This window comes from Ixodes scapularis, unplaced genomic scaffold (assembly GCF_016920785.2).
Source record: "Ixodes scapularis isolate PalLabHiFi unplaced genomic scaffold, ASM1692078v2 PGA_scaffold7__128_contigs__length_106722199, whole genome shotgun sequence".
Classification (NCBI taxonomy): domain Eukaryota; kingdom Metazoa; phylum Arthropoda; class Arachnida; order Ixodida; family Ixodidae; genus Ixodes; species Ixodes scapularis.
In genome coordinates this window covers 99,966,679-99,983,841 of record NW_024609882.1, presented here as the reverse complement: position 1 = coordinate 99,983,841, position 17,163 = coordinate 99,966,679, and the positions used below count along the sequence as shown (strand labels likewise).

The 17,163-nt window shown below is 49.2% G+C and overlaps 1 protein-coding gene across 1 annotated transcript in view; it reads right to left on the bottom strand.

The window, feature by feature from the left end:
• LOC120841584 (flavin-containing monooxygenase 5-like) overlaps positions 1-17,163 on the bottom strand; it is a 107,867-nt gene that overhangs the window by 19,086 nt on the left and 71,618 nt on the right. Inside the window, exon 2 of the mRNA XM_040212504.1 lies at positions 12,826-13,243. Coding sequence (XP_040068438.1) covers positions 12,826-13,243 — 418 coding nt within the window. The remainder of the gene's footprint in view (positions 1-12,825; positions 13,244-17,163) is intronic.

The window sequence follows — 17,163 nt, the reverse complement described above, 5'->3', positions numbered from 1 at the left end:
CTTTTCGCTTTGACTCCGCGAGGGCGCGGAGAGGAAAGGGAGCGAGGCCATTCCTCCTCCTTCTCAACTCTTCTGCGATAAGATGACGTAAGCATTCTCGCTCATTCGCTCCTTTGTTTTCCAGAAATACGGCCATCTGCTCGAGAAATGTCTATATGAGTGATGTTTTGTGGTTTATGGCGCCCTGCTGAACACTTATGCAAGCTTGTTTTGGGAAATCCTAGTTTGGGTTCATCATCCTTTTAACGACCTATAAGGGGCGCGCTGGCGCCTTTCAAAATGGCTGTCATCTGGATGATCGTCGTAGAACAGCACTAAGAGGTGGGGTCTGCGAGGCCTAATTAATTGTAGTTTTGGTGTACACGAGGTATTAGATCCTCACATTATATTTTCCCGCCAGGAAGGTGTAGCCAATCACCTTCCTTGTGAAGCCGATCATCCAGGAGCTAGGGAGCGCGATTCTCACACCGCGGTTCCACCATCGGTGAAACTTGCGAATAGTGACATCGCTGAATATCACGTTTTGTTTGCGGACCTTAGACGGATCGTGTAACTACAATCCATTTTTTCCTATATGGGGAGTTTACTATAAACGAACTTGGGATACAGAACGGAAATGATGAAGGGAAAACAAAGAAACCCCACATGATAGACACGACACTCGGCGCACCTCCTTCAAGTAGGCTGCGTTCAGAAAGGCACTGAACGTTGGGGAACGCTTTGTTGGCATTTTTAGAGGTCACCCTGCTCGTAGTTAGTTTCCTGTCTTCTTTGCGTATCAACAATTTATTAGCAACAGGATTGGGTTGCTCGAAAGAATGTGCAAGTTGGCTCGTACCACGCCCACGCCTCTTCATACCGAAAAACTCGGAAAATGGCGGAATCTCAAAAATGTATTTGAGATAATGAGTACAAGAGACTCAGAGATGTCATTACAATACTGTATCAAATACTCCCCATCCAAAGTATTTGCAAGATACAAAAATATTTGAACTGCAGTATCTTCAGTAGTGCATTTGATATTGGCACAAGTCTGATTTTTACGAATAAAAAAGTTTATTGACAAACGTTACTCAATAAACCGACTGATAACAAACCGCATAAGTGTAGCTTTCAAGGTTTTTTTTTTTTTTTTTAAACAAAACAAGTCGATGTCGGATGTCGGATGCCTCGATCGGTATATGATGATAAGCTTTGACTAAATCAACTTTACTGTAAATCGATGTTCCGGCGAGTTCCGCGAAGTGGTGAAGGTAGCGGTCCGGCAACGTGCTTGCATTCAGGGCACGGTAGTCCCCGCACGGCTTCCAGTCCCCTGGCTCCTTTTGGGGCACCATGTGCAGAGGCGATGCCCAGCAGCTGTTTGAAGGGCGGATAATGCCAAGGTCGAGCATGTGCTCGAATTCCCGGCGAGCAGTTTTGAGCCGTTCACCGGAGAGGCGGCGAGGTCGTGCGTAGAGAGCCGGACCAGAGGTAACGATGGTATGAGTCACTCCGTGGTTTACCGGTTGGGCCATATTTCAGGGTCGTGTGACTTCGGGAAACTCGCTGCATATCCTGTTGATGGTGGGATGTGACGCATCCCAATGGATGAGGTCGTTGTAAATGTCCCATCCACAGTAAGATGCGTCGTGCCGTCGAAAAGGCGACGGTGGCGTGTGCTCACGTTCAGGTTGAAGTAAGACAAGAAGTCCGATCCTAAGATGGGACACTTAACTTCAGCGATGACAAAGATCCACCTGAAGGTGCGGCGCAGTCGTAAGTCGAGGGTCACGGATCGCAAACCATAAGTTGTTACGGGAGTTCCATTTGCGCCGAATAAGCGTACGCCACAGTTCAGGATTTTTCTATCTGCTTTTGTGGGTGGGATGACGGACAACTCTGCGCCGGAGTCGACAAGAAGTCGATTACCTGTGAACCGATCAGCAACGAAGAAAAGACGGCTTGCTGGTCGGCCGGCGTCACCTACCGCCTCTAGTGACCGGCCGAGGTGTTATCCTGCCAGGTACAGGGACGGTGTCATTTGACTGAGCGGTGTCTGTATTTCCGGCTGTACCAGCCGGTACCTTGACCTCGCGGCGGCGATGGCGTTCGTCACCGAGATGAATTCCGATGGTTGAGAGGATTGCGGCCCGCAGGACGGCATGTATCAGCGGAAGGTGGTTGCAGGGCGGCAACGGACGCCGTGAGTTGGTCAATGTTTAGCTGCAGATCCTGCAAAGCAGTGCACGCGGGAGAGGGCTCTACCACCGTGGAGATGCTCGGTGCCGCGTACTCAGCTACACGATCAGCCATCTCCGCCAGACGGTCCAAGGGCATGTCGGTTGCTGAGGCAAGAACCATGCCTCCGGATGCCCCGGGGGTAAGCGTTGCAAGAAGAGTTCGCGCAAGATGGGGTTATCCCCGTGGGGGACCTGTTCGCCCAGCAGTTGGCGCATTCGGTGCAGCACTTGTGACGGGCGCTGGTCTCCGAGCTCCTCTGTAGTTAGAAGGTGTTGCAGGCGGCTGCTTGTGGACTCGGTGTTTCTCCGCAAAATGGTGGCCTTCAGATGATCGCAGGCATCTGCCGGTGGTGTTGCCGCTAGCACGTCGTCGAGCTCGTCAGCTATCTCCGGTGGCAAGGCGGATACTATGTAGTAGTATCTGGACAGTTGCGCGTTTATCCTCTTCAGGTGAAATTGAGCTTCGACCTGAGCGAACCATGCCCTAAAATTCTTTGCCCAAAATTATGGAAGCCGGACCTGGAGTGTAGATACTGCCGTCTCATCTTCGGGAGGGCTTCGCTCCATGTTTTGAACAGGACAGGGCAGGTCGTGGACAGGAAGTGGACGTTCGAATGTGGTAGATGGCTAACGGTCAGCCGGTGCGTTGGCTGATGACTCAGCAATGAAGTCCAGCTTCGGTGTCCGTCTTCGGGTCACCACTTGAAGTGGCCAAATTGTCCCCTTCGTTTATTTACACGTCTGGACGGAGTAGTAGCTGATCCGAGAACTTTGCTGTTGATCAAAGGAGCCGGCTGGTATCGATGTTCTCTCTCGGGCTGGCCGGCCTCGAGTGCTGAGTGCCCACGCGGCGCGCGCTGCTAACGTGGCTCTTGTCACGAGCCACATAGTTATTGTCGTCGCCACTTAGCCGCAATAGATCTGTATATCTTAAAATAAACATCCCATTTGCGATAAACCCCGAGTATTGGCCGAAAGCCAGACTACATAGAAATCAGAGGTAAAATAGGAAGCGACCTTCATCTCCATAGTTCTATAATGCGGTAAACGAAAAATTCAAGGCGCGACAGATTAAACTTGATTATAATATCGTAGAAAAAATTGTGAACAGCCGAAGGCGAGGCTTCATTCAACGTTTCGAGCAGACTCTGCTCTAAACGTCGAACAAAGCTTCTGCAGCTGCTCACAATTTCTTCTACGCCTGATACTGTCTTGGTGAAGCATTGATTATTAACACTTTGGATCTTGTTTAGAGGACATCAAACCGCCTTTTCGGGGAATTAAGAAGAACCTATATTTTGATCACTTTCCCCACAACATTGAGCGGGAAAACTGGGTGCCCAGGGCACGTGACGTCAATTTTCTCGCTGAATCCAGTAGTGCAACAATGCCACCCAAGTGGCTTTTCCCCCGCAAAGGACGAGGATTCCCGGTTAGGTGTTCGCAGACAGGCTTTGCGCGTTTGTGGAACCTCTCCCGAACGTCGTACCCTGAATGCGAAACCGAGCGTCGGGGTCGGGGGACCTTTGTTTCCATTTAGCGGGTGGGTGCCCGACGTTCGTAGCCGCAGCGGACGATCCGTCCTTCTACGCCACGACTACGGTAGGGGGATCAGCCTGTCCCCCACCGTCACGTGACGTTAGGTTACGTCACATCAAATAATAATATAATAATAATAATAATAATAATGGTAGCTTTATTTTTTCCAACAAAATACAATGTTGAAAAGGTGACACGGGAAAAAAGCTGTAAAAACAGCTTGACGAGCCCCGAGGCACCTATACCAGCTGTCGCGATGCAGGCGCCTAAGAAATTATACAAAAATAAAACACGACATGTGTACTATATGCTTGAGAAACTTCGCAAAAAAAAAAGAGCTGACGCTATAAAAGATAAGTAGCATATTCATACAATTTGCACAATAGCGAAAACATGCACAGAACGTTAGGACATCCCTGAAATAAACGCGAAAGAAAACATCGACGATTCAAGAGATTTTAGCGCTTATTGCGGACAATGACAAATGACATCAAGTGGCCTATACACCAATTAAGTTTCCCGCTAAAATTAGCGGGAAACGCACGAGCCGTCGGACGGACGGAAGAACAAACTTTTGGGATTCGAGTAGCGTTAGAAAGCATTTCATGCTTTAAAATAAGAAACGCAGAATTGGAGCTGACACTAATTAGAAAAAACTTGAATCACGCTTTTTTTAGAGCGCAGCGTTTAGGAGCCCGTTTTCGACTTGAGCGGCGTCGCCGTCGCTGTCGTCGTCGGCATTTCCGCGCGTTGCATTAGGGGAAACGTCCAATGATGCAACGCGTGGGTCTCACTCGTGACCCGCGCGTTGCATTATGGCACATATCCCATATTAGCGTCACACGTGACGTCACGCGTGACGTCACGAGGGTCCCGCGCGTTGCATTATGCGAAACATCACCCAAACTGACATCACACGTGACGTCGTGAGTGACGGCACGAGGGTCTCGCGCGTTCATTATGGGAAACGTCCCATGACGCAACGCGCGGGTCACTCGTGACCCGCCCGTTGCCTCATGGGACGTATCCAATATTGACGTCACACGTGACGTTTCGCGTGACGTCATGGTCATTTGTGAAGGTCACGACGAAAGTTGCGACATTCACGTGACCTTCACTTCACGAGGCCTTCACGGCTGACGTCACGAGGGTCACGAGCGACGTCACGAGGGCGGAGGCAGAGAGGGGAAGCATGAGGGAGGGGAGAAGGGAAGGAGAATGAAAGGAGGAAGATGGAGGAGGGGAGAGAAGGGAGGAATAGGAGAGGAGGAGGGAGGAGGAGGGGAAGAGAAGGTGCATACGTTCCTCTCCGTACCCTCCACTCCTCCTCAAGAGCTGGGCACTAATTTGGCATTACAGGGAGGAGTAAACGTCGTTAATTTTTTTAACTACATCATTATTTTTAGTTTATTCTGGACACAATCCGGCAATGTGGTGCCCTCTAGATTGCGTCTTTGCTCTGAAACTGCACCCTTATTTCGTTTTTATTTTATAGAGCAACACGGGCCTCTGACGTCATGCCTCTGCGGTGGCGCTGTCGTCGCCACGGCACCTGAGCAGAAGCTTCACCTCACGCGAATCTCGTTTCTGCGCTCGCGCAGTGCCCACACCTGGTGGGGGCAATCGCGGGCTTGTTTGGGAACAGTGTGCCGGTTTATTTAGATACCTGGAGAATTTGTAAATACTGCCGCGTGCATAATCGAGAAGATACGCTTCTACGTTCATCTAGAAGATTCACGTACACTTTTACCCGAGCGTAAACGATAACGTGGCCAGAATGACCTTGCCTAGTCAGTCGAGCCCTTGCTCTTTTCCAAACATTCTAGGTAGAATATTTGAGATGGCGAGTGTACTAGAATAGGAGCCGAGCGCAGTGTTGACGATTTATTCACTGATTCTCCCTCGCTATAGCCAGCTATTACGCCGACCTACCGACGCTTGTCGCTTCCGCCGTCAACGCTCGCTGCTGCCTTCTCGACGTATGTTCTTCTTTTTCGTTTCTTGCACAAGTTTGACCGTCATTAAATTTTTATTTCAATCCGTTTTGTTCTGCCTCATCTTCTGTCATTCGTGATGTTTCTGGTGGAGGTGCTGGGTAACGCAATCCTTGAAGCGTATCCCTCCAATCCGCTAGCCCAGTCCCCGGCTAAAGAAGAATTTCCATGGAAACGACCGAGAACCAACGAAGCCGCCGTGTTCAAGGTTTGCCCCCGTAACTTTGTGTAATGCCGGTGACCCTCCAGCCGACGAAGCTGACAATGAACAACCAATTGTCGTAGACCCGTGCAGCCGCTCCCATCGCCCGTCGCTCCTCGTACGCCCACACCCTTTCACGGCGAGATCCATGAGGACGTCGAGGACTGGATTCAAGACAACGAGCGCGTGGTACGCCACAACGGATGGACTGCTGAGCAGTACCTCCAGAACCTCTACTTTTCGCCGAAGGGTACTTCGAGGCTCGAGAACCACGAGGCTTCGCCAATGTTGTGGGACATCTGCGTGGCCGAGTTGAAGCGGAACTTTACGAGCCAACACCGACGGCATCAGGCGTAGTACCTGCTTCAGACACGGATTTAGGCCCCCAACGAAAGCGTGAACAGCCTCGTTCAAGATGTGATACGCCTAAGTGTACTCGCCGACCGTCAAGCCACCGAGGATAAAAAGTTGCGCTTTCTCATAAGATAAGTCAAGAGCGACATCTTCGGCGGCCTCATCCGGAACCCTCCAACGACAGTCGACAGGTTTGCTACCGAAGCAACAAACAACAAGCGGGAGCTAGCGGCCCGACTCAACACCTCCTAGACAGCAAAACCTGTGCGTTACGTCCCATGACGTCTCGTCCGGGGGTCCGGCACGGGCGCTGATTGGGTACGAGTGGCCCGTCAGCGTTCGCCGTGGGGCTCGTTTCCTATCAGAGTCCCTCGCGAACAGGGTTGCCAGGTTGGGCTATTAATAGCCGAATTGGGCTACTTCGTCATGCATTTGGCGTCGAAATTTGGCGGTTGGCTATGTGGCATTTTTGGGCTATTTCAAATCCTAACGCGGCAATTTATTTTTTTTTTTGTGCTTGGTTTAGAGTAGATGTACAAAAGACACTTCGGCATGGACACAAAGCCTTTCTGGATTCCCGCTTTCAGAAATTCTGTATTCCCGCTTTCAGAAACTCTGGATTCCCGCTTTCAGAAATTTTTTGCGTGAAGATTCGTGGGCGTGATGCCAGAACGTATTAGCTCAAGTGAGCTACCTTCACCTAGATTCAGCACCGACAACATCGCTTTTGTATTAATTGTGGCTTATTTTATGCTCTCAAGTTCTTTCTGCTTCCTACTGGCGTCTCTTACAGTCTTACTTCCTCAAGTTTCCCACCATCCTCCTACAGGAAGTACCTCATCCGAGGAAAAATGAGGCTAAAGACAACTCAAGACCTCTTGCAGAATTTGATGTCGCCCGATAACGCGTGCTGTACGATATCACAAAGGAGGCTTTACCGCGAAGCATGGGAGTTTCTTAAAACACAATGAGCCATAACAAAGGACAGCAGATTTGGGACAATGAATTTTCCGAACAAGGCCAAGATCAATGCGCAGGAGCGGCCCTGTTTTCGTTGCTCTCCAAGCTTTTCATCGCGCTCCCGACACTGCCGATGTCGAATGCCACCGTGGAGAGAGTCACAAGTGTCTTTCACGAAGTCAGGCCCATGGTAGAACGTGTCCCTTCCAACTCTTCAAAGCGTTCAAAACGTCCTCGATGTAAAGTTTGCTTTCCTTAGGAATAACGAGTTCTGTAAGGACATCAATCAACCCTACTGAAGAAGTTTTTGCCCGTTTTAACACGGATATTATATATGAGGCGAGTAAGCCGGGCACGAGCGAGTGCTTCATGACTACGTGACTGCAAAAACGCGTGCGGAAAATCGTTGTAATCGGTGTGTTTGAAATAAAACGTTCAATACATTTCAAGATGTCGTAGATCTTGCAAGCTGCTCCTAATCCCTAGATGTGCAGACGCAGTGCTTTCGAATTGAGCTCGCAAATTGGAGTGGAGGATTTTTTGGGCCCTACAGAATATGGCTACTTTTGGGCTGCATAAATCTCTTGCATTTGGCGACTTTTGGGCTACACCGTCTGGCTTTTGGCGGTTTGAGCTAGAAACTACCTGGCAACCCTGCTCGCGAACGCTGACGCGGCACTCGCATCCAATCAGCGCCCATGCGAAACTCCCGGACGTGACGTCTTGTGACGTAACGCGCAGGCTTTAAAGCTGTCTAGAAGTGTTACCCGAGCTCGCCACTATCATCGGCTGAACTACGTTTCAACTCTGGCATCGGTCCGCTCTGTGCTCGCACCAGCGCCGCCGAGCTTCGCGAGATTGTCCAAGACGTTGTTCGCGAAGACCTCACGAAGCTGCTGCTTTTTGGCAATCCACCACCATTGATGTCAATCGCCGAACTTGTGCGAGAAGAGTTTCAGAAAGTCGTCAAATCACGGGCTCCTGTCAACCCTGCACCGCCCGAGCAACCGACCCTGAGCTATGCTGCCACGGCCCGACCACCGCCGCCAGAAACGCGCCAGTACCAGCACCCGGCGCCCTTCGACGGGAGCCCGCCGTATTACGCTAGACGCATTGAGGAACAAGCACCGTACGTCCGAACCGGACCCCCGGCGCCAAGAAAATCGGACGTGTGGCGCACGGCTGACCGACGCCCGATGTGCTACACTGCAGGGAAGCCGAATGCGTGTATTGGCGATGCCCCTACAGGCCGACCCACATAGGGCGTATTCTCAACAAATTTTCGCGAGTTTTAGTTGGCGTAATCACTGTATTTGGCAAGCGTTTCTTTCACAGAAGGGAAGAGGGGAAGGTCGCCAAACCAAACACGACGCTTTTCGTCAACGTCTCCTCGGCGTTCGGTGCAGTGTAGCCTGACTCGCGCCGTTCATGAAAGAAGGCAAAATGTAGATAGGCTGCTATTTTATTGCGTTCCGGGAGGAAACAGAAATAACTGAATGTTAATATGCAACCAACGCCAAATTTGCTTACACCTGTTTCGTAAATGTTGGTTGCAACCACCAAGTTGCGAAGCACTTCCGGCTGGCGGACGGCCGAAATCTCTGCTCAAAACCCTTCCTTTCGGAATTCTTTTCACATCGCACGCAGCATCAATTGTATTGTCTTCTGTCTCAGTCGTTCATCGCTCGTTCCAAAGAGATATAGGGATTTCGTAGAGTTCGCCGATAAACCGGCCAACACGACAAGCGAGCTCCCATTTCGGCTGCCGAGTGAAGCCAGCCAGCCGGCCGCACAATTAGACAAGCCGAATCTCAAGCGACTTCCGGCACTCAAATCGGGAGCTGATTGGCCGGCACCGCGTCCCACGCTTCCGGATACGCCACACTGAAATACGCCGATGCGCCGAGATCTGTCTCGGTCGGATCGCCAAATACGCGCGTATTTACGCCGACCTCTGAAGCGCTCGTCCCGACGCCCGCTAAGGCGCCCGCAAATACATCGCAAATATGCCCCATGTGGTTCGGGCTTACCGGCAGCTTGGGCTTCCTGGGTTTGTACCGAACGCCCCCTGCAGGAGGAGAGGAGAGCGACCGCGGGACATCGAGGAGTACCTGCATCGACCGCCGTCACCAGCGCCCACTTCCCCCTGGGGATCCCGTTCGCCGTCACCACGACGTCCGACGTCGCCACTTTGAAGGTCTCGCCTAGGGACCCTCTCTCTCCTACCATCGTCGGGGAAACTAAGTGCGGTGACCCCTGGAGGTGAAGTTGCCGAAGACGACTGTAGGAAACATCCTCCAAGAGCGTCGGAGGGCACCCACTCTGGCGACGACAAGCATCCGAACGACGATTCTGCAACGGTGCCCCACAACCTCAACGTTGTCATCGACGACCACGACGAGTCGACACTTGTGAGCACCGGAGCAGATTACTCTGTTTTGAGCCGGAAGCTCTCTCGCCGCCTTCGAAAAGTCATGATGCCCTGGAAAGGCCCGCAAATACGCACCACAGGAGGACACCTCATCATGCCTGTTGGGACGTGCACTGCTCGCGTCGAAATTCACGGGGAAGCCTGCCTAGTCAAGTTCGTCGTCCTTCAGGACTGTGCGAGAGACGTCGTCTTTGGCATGGACTTCCTGTGTTAGATACGGCGCCGTGATCGACGTTTGAGCAAACAGGTTGACGCTGCGAAAGTCCGTCCTACCTCCCCAAAATGACGCCAGCAGCCGTCTGAGTCATTGCGGACCACGTAAACCCCCCGCCGCTGTCGAGTGTTCTTGTTCCCGTCGTTAGCGATGCAGTCGCCTGTGGGGAAGTTCTTCTGGAAGGCAACGTCCAACTGCTTCTCGGAAGAGGAGTAGGCGTCGCAAGGGGTGCACCAGAGCTGAAGGATGGACGCACTGTGGTCCTCGTGACGAACCTTCGACAGGTGTCTCAGGATCTCAGGAAAGGTGCCGCTGTAGGCCACGTCGAAGAATTCCGTAAAGCCGCCGAGATCGCCGCGGTCTCCGATGGGGTTTCGCCATCTCAGCCGCAAACACAACGCCGTCGCAGCTCGACGTTAATGTTTGAAGAAAAAGAAAAACAGCGCCAAAAAAAAATAGAGGACAAGACGACGAGGTGTACAAAGAGAGCGCTGACTCTCAGGTGATTTGATAAAAAAAACTGCTCCGACTTTACTTAACGAGATTAACAATTTAATCAAACGTTTCGTCACCCATGCGGGAAACATCAGTGAAACCTTCAAGCAGGACTGAGCGAAAAAACTTCAACAGCCCTATAGGCTCCTTGCACTGACGTCACATCGCATACTTTTGAACACCATGAAAAAGGAGGAGAGGGAAGCTGCTTTTGTAAGAATTTAGAGTGACAGGTTAATTTTCTCTAATCTTCTGGGAGGAGACTAGCGACGCCTGTGCAAATCCGGGAGGCACAAATGAGGATCCTGATAAGAGGGGAGCTCCTTCTCACCCTTTTCTCTGGAGGGCATCGGAAATGACGTCATGTGCAAGCCACATATTTAAGTAAGTCCGCGTACAAATCGGGGAGGGTGCCGCGGTTGGAGTTGCAAGCCGATATGAGTCACTTCGGATGAACCATGATTCCACGAACCTGCGTGGACCCCACCTTTGTTCACGCGCCAGAGTGGACGCCTTCTCAGAGTCAAAACTGTGACCCGTATTCCAACAACGGTCTACGAGTTCCGTCTTCGCTCTTGTCCAATGCGTGGCCTTCGCCACGTCCTTTTTGTGTTCGTTTAGGCGGGTGCAGCGCCTCCGGCCTGTCTCCCCAATGTAGAATGCGTCAAAGTCTACACAGTTCACTTTATACACAACTCCGCACTGGGACTCTAAGGTTGTGTAATCTTTAGGTTTAGAAATTAGGTCGCGTAGTTTGCGATGGGGTTTCAAAGCTGTGCGGATATTCAAAGGGGCGATGACCCTGCGAATAGACTCAGAAACACCTTTCAAATAAGGTATTGTTACTTGCCCTGTCCTATGTCTTTCATTATCCTTACTTCTTCTTTGTCCCATCTGCTTGCGCGTGTTGCCAATAAAACGTTTCGGATAATTCTGCTTCATCAACAGGTCCACAATAACAGCCTCCTAAGAAGCGCGCAATTCAGGATTAGAAGAAATGCGTACGGACCGATGTAGTATAGTTTTTACGACAGCCCTTTTATGTTCGACAGAATGATGTGAGTTAAAGCTTAAGAGGTTGCATGTATCGCAAGCTTTGCGGTACACCGTTGTATCTAAGTGACCGGTACTATTACGGAACACATTAACATCCAGAACAGGCAGCGCACAGTTATGTTCAACTTCATGTGTGAATTGGATTGATGATTCAACGCTGTTTAAAGCTAAATGAAAGTCAGCAACATGGTCCTTGTTTAAAATTACAATGGTGTCGTCTACATAACGTTTGTAAAACCCTATCGGGTGCGCATGCTGTTCAAGAACAGTCTCCTCCACATACTCCATAACAAGATTTGCCATTGTAACAGGAATTAGACTACTCATTGGACATCCTTCAATTCGGTGATAAATTTGTCCGCGAAACGTGAAATGCGACTGTTTAAGACAAAAACGGAGCAAAATTCCAATGTCGTTCACCGCTAACGATGTGCGTGAGGGAAGGCTACGTCGGCGTGTTTCGGCTATCTCAACAGCCCGAGAGGTGAAGACATTTATAAACAAGGACACAACATGAAAGGAAACCATTATGTCGTCTTCGTCTAGGACGTGATCCCGAAAGAGTCTCATGAATTCTTGGGAATTCCGTACATTTAAATAATTTTTTCCTGTGACCGGAGTGATGAGTTCGACCAGATATTTTGACAGATTGTCCGTCGGAGACAAAACAAATGAAACAATACGACGCAACGGGCACTCGGGTTTGTGAATTTCGGGGAGACTATACAATTTAGGTGTAGATCCGTCAGAAGAAAAACGACGACGGTACGTGGCATCGTCTAGGCGTTTCTTCTTTTTTAGATCGCGGAGGTGATCAACAAGGAATCTTTCAGATTTAAGAGTGGGGTCCCGCGGTAACGTCACAAAATGCGCTGTGTCATCAAGAATTACCTGCATTCTTTCATAGTAAATTTCTTTATCGAGTATCACAGTGCCTTTTCCCCTGAGTTGAGCGGCTACGTTGAACGGCTACATGCAACGTTTTATCTATGACATACCCAGCTCTTGAGTTACTACCACATCTCAGAGCTTCTAATTGCCCCGCAGTCGTGGCCGAGTGGTTAAGGCGATGGAGTAGAAATCCATTGGGGTCTCCCCGCACAGGTTCGAATCCTGTGGACTGCGAAAACATTTTTTTTTCTTTTTTTTAAGAAAACAGATGGGATGGCAATCGATGTGAGCACGGACGCCGGACGGACAAGGCTAGACCCTAAGCAGCTTCGCCCCTAAAACTCTTCTGAACCCGAAGGAAAATTAATACAAAAAAGGCCGAACTTTAGTTATAGATCTGCGCGCTCGGGTCTGCGTACTGGCTTCTGTATGTGTGCAGAAGTAGGAGGTAAGGATTTCAGACTCACCTCTGCAGCCACATGGGAGGCGTTGACGGCAGCGTCGAGGCCCGAGGTGCCGACGCCCACGACTGCGACCCTCCTGTCCTTGAACTGTTCTGCGTCCTTGAGGCTGTGGGTGTGCACGATCTTGCCCTTGAATTTCTCCATGCCCTTGAACGTGGGCACGTTGGGAAACCCGTGGTGCCCCGAGGCCACCAGCACTGCGTCGAAGGTCTCTCGCCGCTCGACGTTGCCGTTGAGATCCTTGACGACGACGTCCCAGCGACCGGTGTACTCGTAGTCTTTGGCTTGTGTCGCCCGGAGGACTTCGTGACGAAGGCGTATTTTACTTGTGATACCAAAATGGTCCGCGTAGCTCCTCATGTACTCCAGCATCTTGGTGTGTTGCATATAGTTGGGAGTCTCTTTGGGAGGCGGGAAATCGCTATGGAAAACGTAAAGCAGAAGCTTTAGCGTCTTCTTGTGCAGTGCATTATACGGGCAGTCTTGTACACTTTACTAAAAAAAGGAATCAATTACGATCATAACAATTTTCGTTTTGACAGCATTAATTTAGCTTGTTCGATTATTTGAGAACAAAATAAGTGAACGTTACTTTAAAAAGTAACCGTTACTTTTTCGATTACTTCATATTTATGAATCTGCCGTTTTGAGGAATATTCTTTTGTAGTGTGCATTGTTGGATTAGGATATCAAAATTACAAACTACTCGTCCTCTCAATCCACAGTTTGGGTTGATCATCCTTCTTTCGCGTCTCTGCGGCACAAGCATATACGTAGGAGGATGTTGCTCTCTCCTGTAACCTTTGTCTCGTTCCTGCTATATCAAACAAATCGGTGAACGTAAAGCGAGTGCGAACACGCACACGAACCTAGAGCGTGTAATTGCCAACCCATTAGAATTATCCACTGCTGTTTATATTGCGAATGCCATAGATGCATTTTAAGCACGGCACATCAGAGACGCATCCACGCAGTACACATAGTGTAGAAAAGAGAACGGCAAAGTACACGAGAAAAAGGTTTATTTTCAACAACCATTGCAAACAGCACGCAAAACTAAGAAATCAGCACAATTTTCTCAAGTTCCTTCGAGGCGCGACACATCGCACGGATTTTGATGGCGCAACACGCGAGCGAACGTGATATGTTTATCACAGTAGGCTTATTTGGAACAATATTTCTGGTATGTTTTACACTTAAAAGGATAAAACAGCGCAAAAAACGACGGACAGGGTAAAGAAGGACACGGACAGAGCGCTGACTCGCAACTAAATTTTTACTGGACTCAACGGGGCAATATATACGCACAATTGAGAACAAAAAGAAGAAAATCAGCCTAAAAAACACTCAAAACAAAAGCACGAAAAACGAAGTATCACCTCTAAAAAGACAAGCAAAGGCACGCGCTACAACCGAGCTAATCAAGTGTCCAGAAAATTAATCTCCTTTCTTGATAAGGCAACGGAAGGGCTGCTGACGCACATGACGCCCAATCTGTCTATTTTCTAGGGCCTCCAAAATGTCACGTGTCAGCTGGTCCCGGTGATGTTTAACAACCCCGCACTGTTGAAACTGAGGCTGGCATCTGCAGTCACGGTAATGGGTGCCAAGGTGACCGGAAGCAGTTGAAGAGACGTCGTGAGCATGTTCCCTTAGCCTGTCGCTGAGACAGCGACCTGTCTGGCCGACATAACGCCTGCCGCAAGACAGAGGGAGGGGATACACAACTCCCTCAGAGCAGGCGATTGCGATGCTTCGTAGTGCAGGCCCTCGCCTCCCTATCAGAGGGATTAACGGATCGGCACAATCTAGAAAGCTTGTCAGGAGCGGTGAACAAAACATCCACATCACATCTGCCCGCAATAGGTTTGAGGTTATGGGCCACGCCATGCATATACACACTAAACATCGTAACACCCTTGTGGGTGTAAATGGCTTGTCCTATAACTAAAACCCACTTGGGTGTAGCAAACCGCCCTAAAAAGGGCGTTATCCCTAACACCCTTAAAGGACAGGGTTATTCCGAACACCCTTAAAGATTAGGGTGTGATTCTACTGTACACCCTTTTATTAGGGCGTTATGACTGCGCAGTCGGCCCTCTAAAAGGCGCGATTACCAGCACCCATAAAGTAGGGCGTAATAACCTTAAAGAGTGCACGAAAAAATAACTGCAAATGCCTGGTTCACTTTTTATTTTTTAATCAAGGTTCCAACAGGTTCTACAAAATTCTCTATATACGATTGCAAGCAGGTCATCTGGCCGCAGCCATGTCTCTTCTTATGCGGGCAAGTGCGTGCAATTACAAGCGTGCCAAAGGGCAAAGCTACGTTCACGCGCACGTCATCAAACTTGGCGAAGGCAAAACTGAAAGAAATAGTTCTCTTTTATCCTCGCAATTCCACCACGACCAAGACGCTTCTAAACCAGTGGCGGTCCGTGCGTGTAAGGTCATGAATATTTCAACCGGATATTGTTTCATAACCCCTTCAAATTGTACAACCGAAGGCCCTAGTGGAATCTCCACTTTGTACTTTTCTTGTGACGTTTATGCTTCCTTGCACTGGTGAAGTGGACAAAACTGGCAGGCTTGCAAAGACGGTACGACCGGGAGTTGCTTGGGACGTAAGCGACAGTTCATGTTTGTAAACCGTAAAATGGTCTATTAAAACGGAAGCAGAGAGGCTATGTTCGACAAATGTTTAGTTACTCCTAAAAATAAACAGATGTCGCGGAAGTGACGATATCGCGTTTGATTGGTTAGAGGTTCAAATGACGAAAGTTACCTATTTTCACCTTTTGACTTTTTAACCAGTCAAACGCGAAACACAAAATAAGGTGTGGAGGCTTATCAGAAGACGAGGCCAAAGGGGGTTGGACAAAGCCGCTAATCTCCCTCTGCTGCTTTGTATTGCCACCTGCCCAGCCCAGGGGAGGTCGCGAAATGGGACTCGTCTAGACTTGCTTTGCGTGGTACAACCTTGAGCGTCTCAAACTGCCACTCATGTAGACGCGCATACTCTGGTGCGGACCGCGAAATCACAAGATAAATACGAAAAACAATTTTGAACGCCGTCGAAGACGCGATTTCACGTGTACCAAAGAAAAACCGAAAAAAAAAAGTTTCGGGAAGCTAGATATTTTGGTGTCATTACGCAGAGATAAGATTCGCGTCACTGGGGGTGTCATTAATCCGGCACTTTCGATTGTCTTGCGACATTGTTTCTTCAGAGCTACACTCCAAAATGAAGTCTCAGTGAAGGTGCTATAAGTAGTGGGAAAACCAAAGAAAAACCGAAAAAAAAAGTGTCGGGAAGCTAGATATTTTGGTGTCATTGCGCAGAGATAAGATTCGCGTCCCTGGGGGTGTCATTAATCCGGCACTTTCGATTGTCTTGCGACATTGTTTCTTCAGAGCTACACTCCAAAATGAAGTCTCAGTGAAGGTGCTATAAGTAGTGCTAAACCCAGTCAGGTGAGTTTGTAATATCCGAAATGAGGGCGCCACAGTTTGTTCAATTCTTCGGCTTAAAAGGTCTTTCTCAGGCTAAAAGCAAGCAGATTCTATTTCGCTTAATCTTGCTTTGTTTTGTTTTTTAACGTCGCATTTTAGGCAGTCAAGAAATAGAGATACCTCGCCGGCATAGCCGATTCACGCAGGACACTGTTGACAGTCAACCAAAAACGGCGCCACGTACGGTATGTCAGGATAGCGTCGTCGCGACCCATCCCATTTTTCACAGATATTGGCTAGACCAAAATAATATTGGCACAATCTTTCCGATTTAATTTCATAACAGCGCAATACTGTGTGCTGCCTAAGTTGTATATTTACACGTCTTAGTTCATTTTTTTCCGAGCGGAGATGATTTTTTTAATCATGGTTGAACCGATAAAACTGATGCACGCGCGAAACGTAATTTTAGGCTCGTGTCGAACAAAGAGTTCAATAGGAGTTCCAAAAACTATTCTCTAGCACTTCATAATCATACGCGACTCCGTGTGGCGATTAATTATACTCGATGTTTGTACCGCCGTACATCAAAAACAGTTTCACCAAAGCAATAAATATGAACGGCTATAAAATCATGGGTGTATTTGACAGCATCACCATTACGCCCCTTTCACACCGTGTAGATGAAGGGCGTAAAATTCGCCCATACACCCTTCTTACATGATTTCAGACACCATCGCTGCAAGTAGGGCGTAAAGAGGGCGTGTAAAGGGTGTAAAATGTCACCACACCCTTTTTACACCCACCGATATTCAGAAATCGTGCAAAAAGCGTGTAAAAAGGGTGTTTTTCCTAACCTACACCCTTTTTACACGATTATGGGTGTTA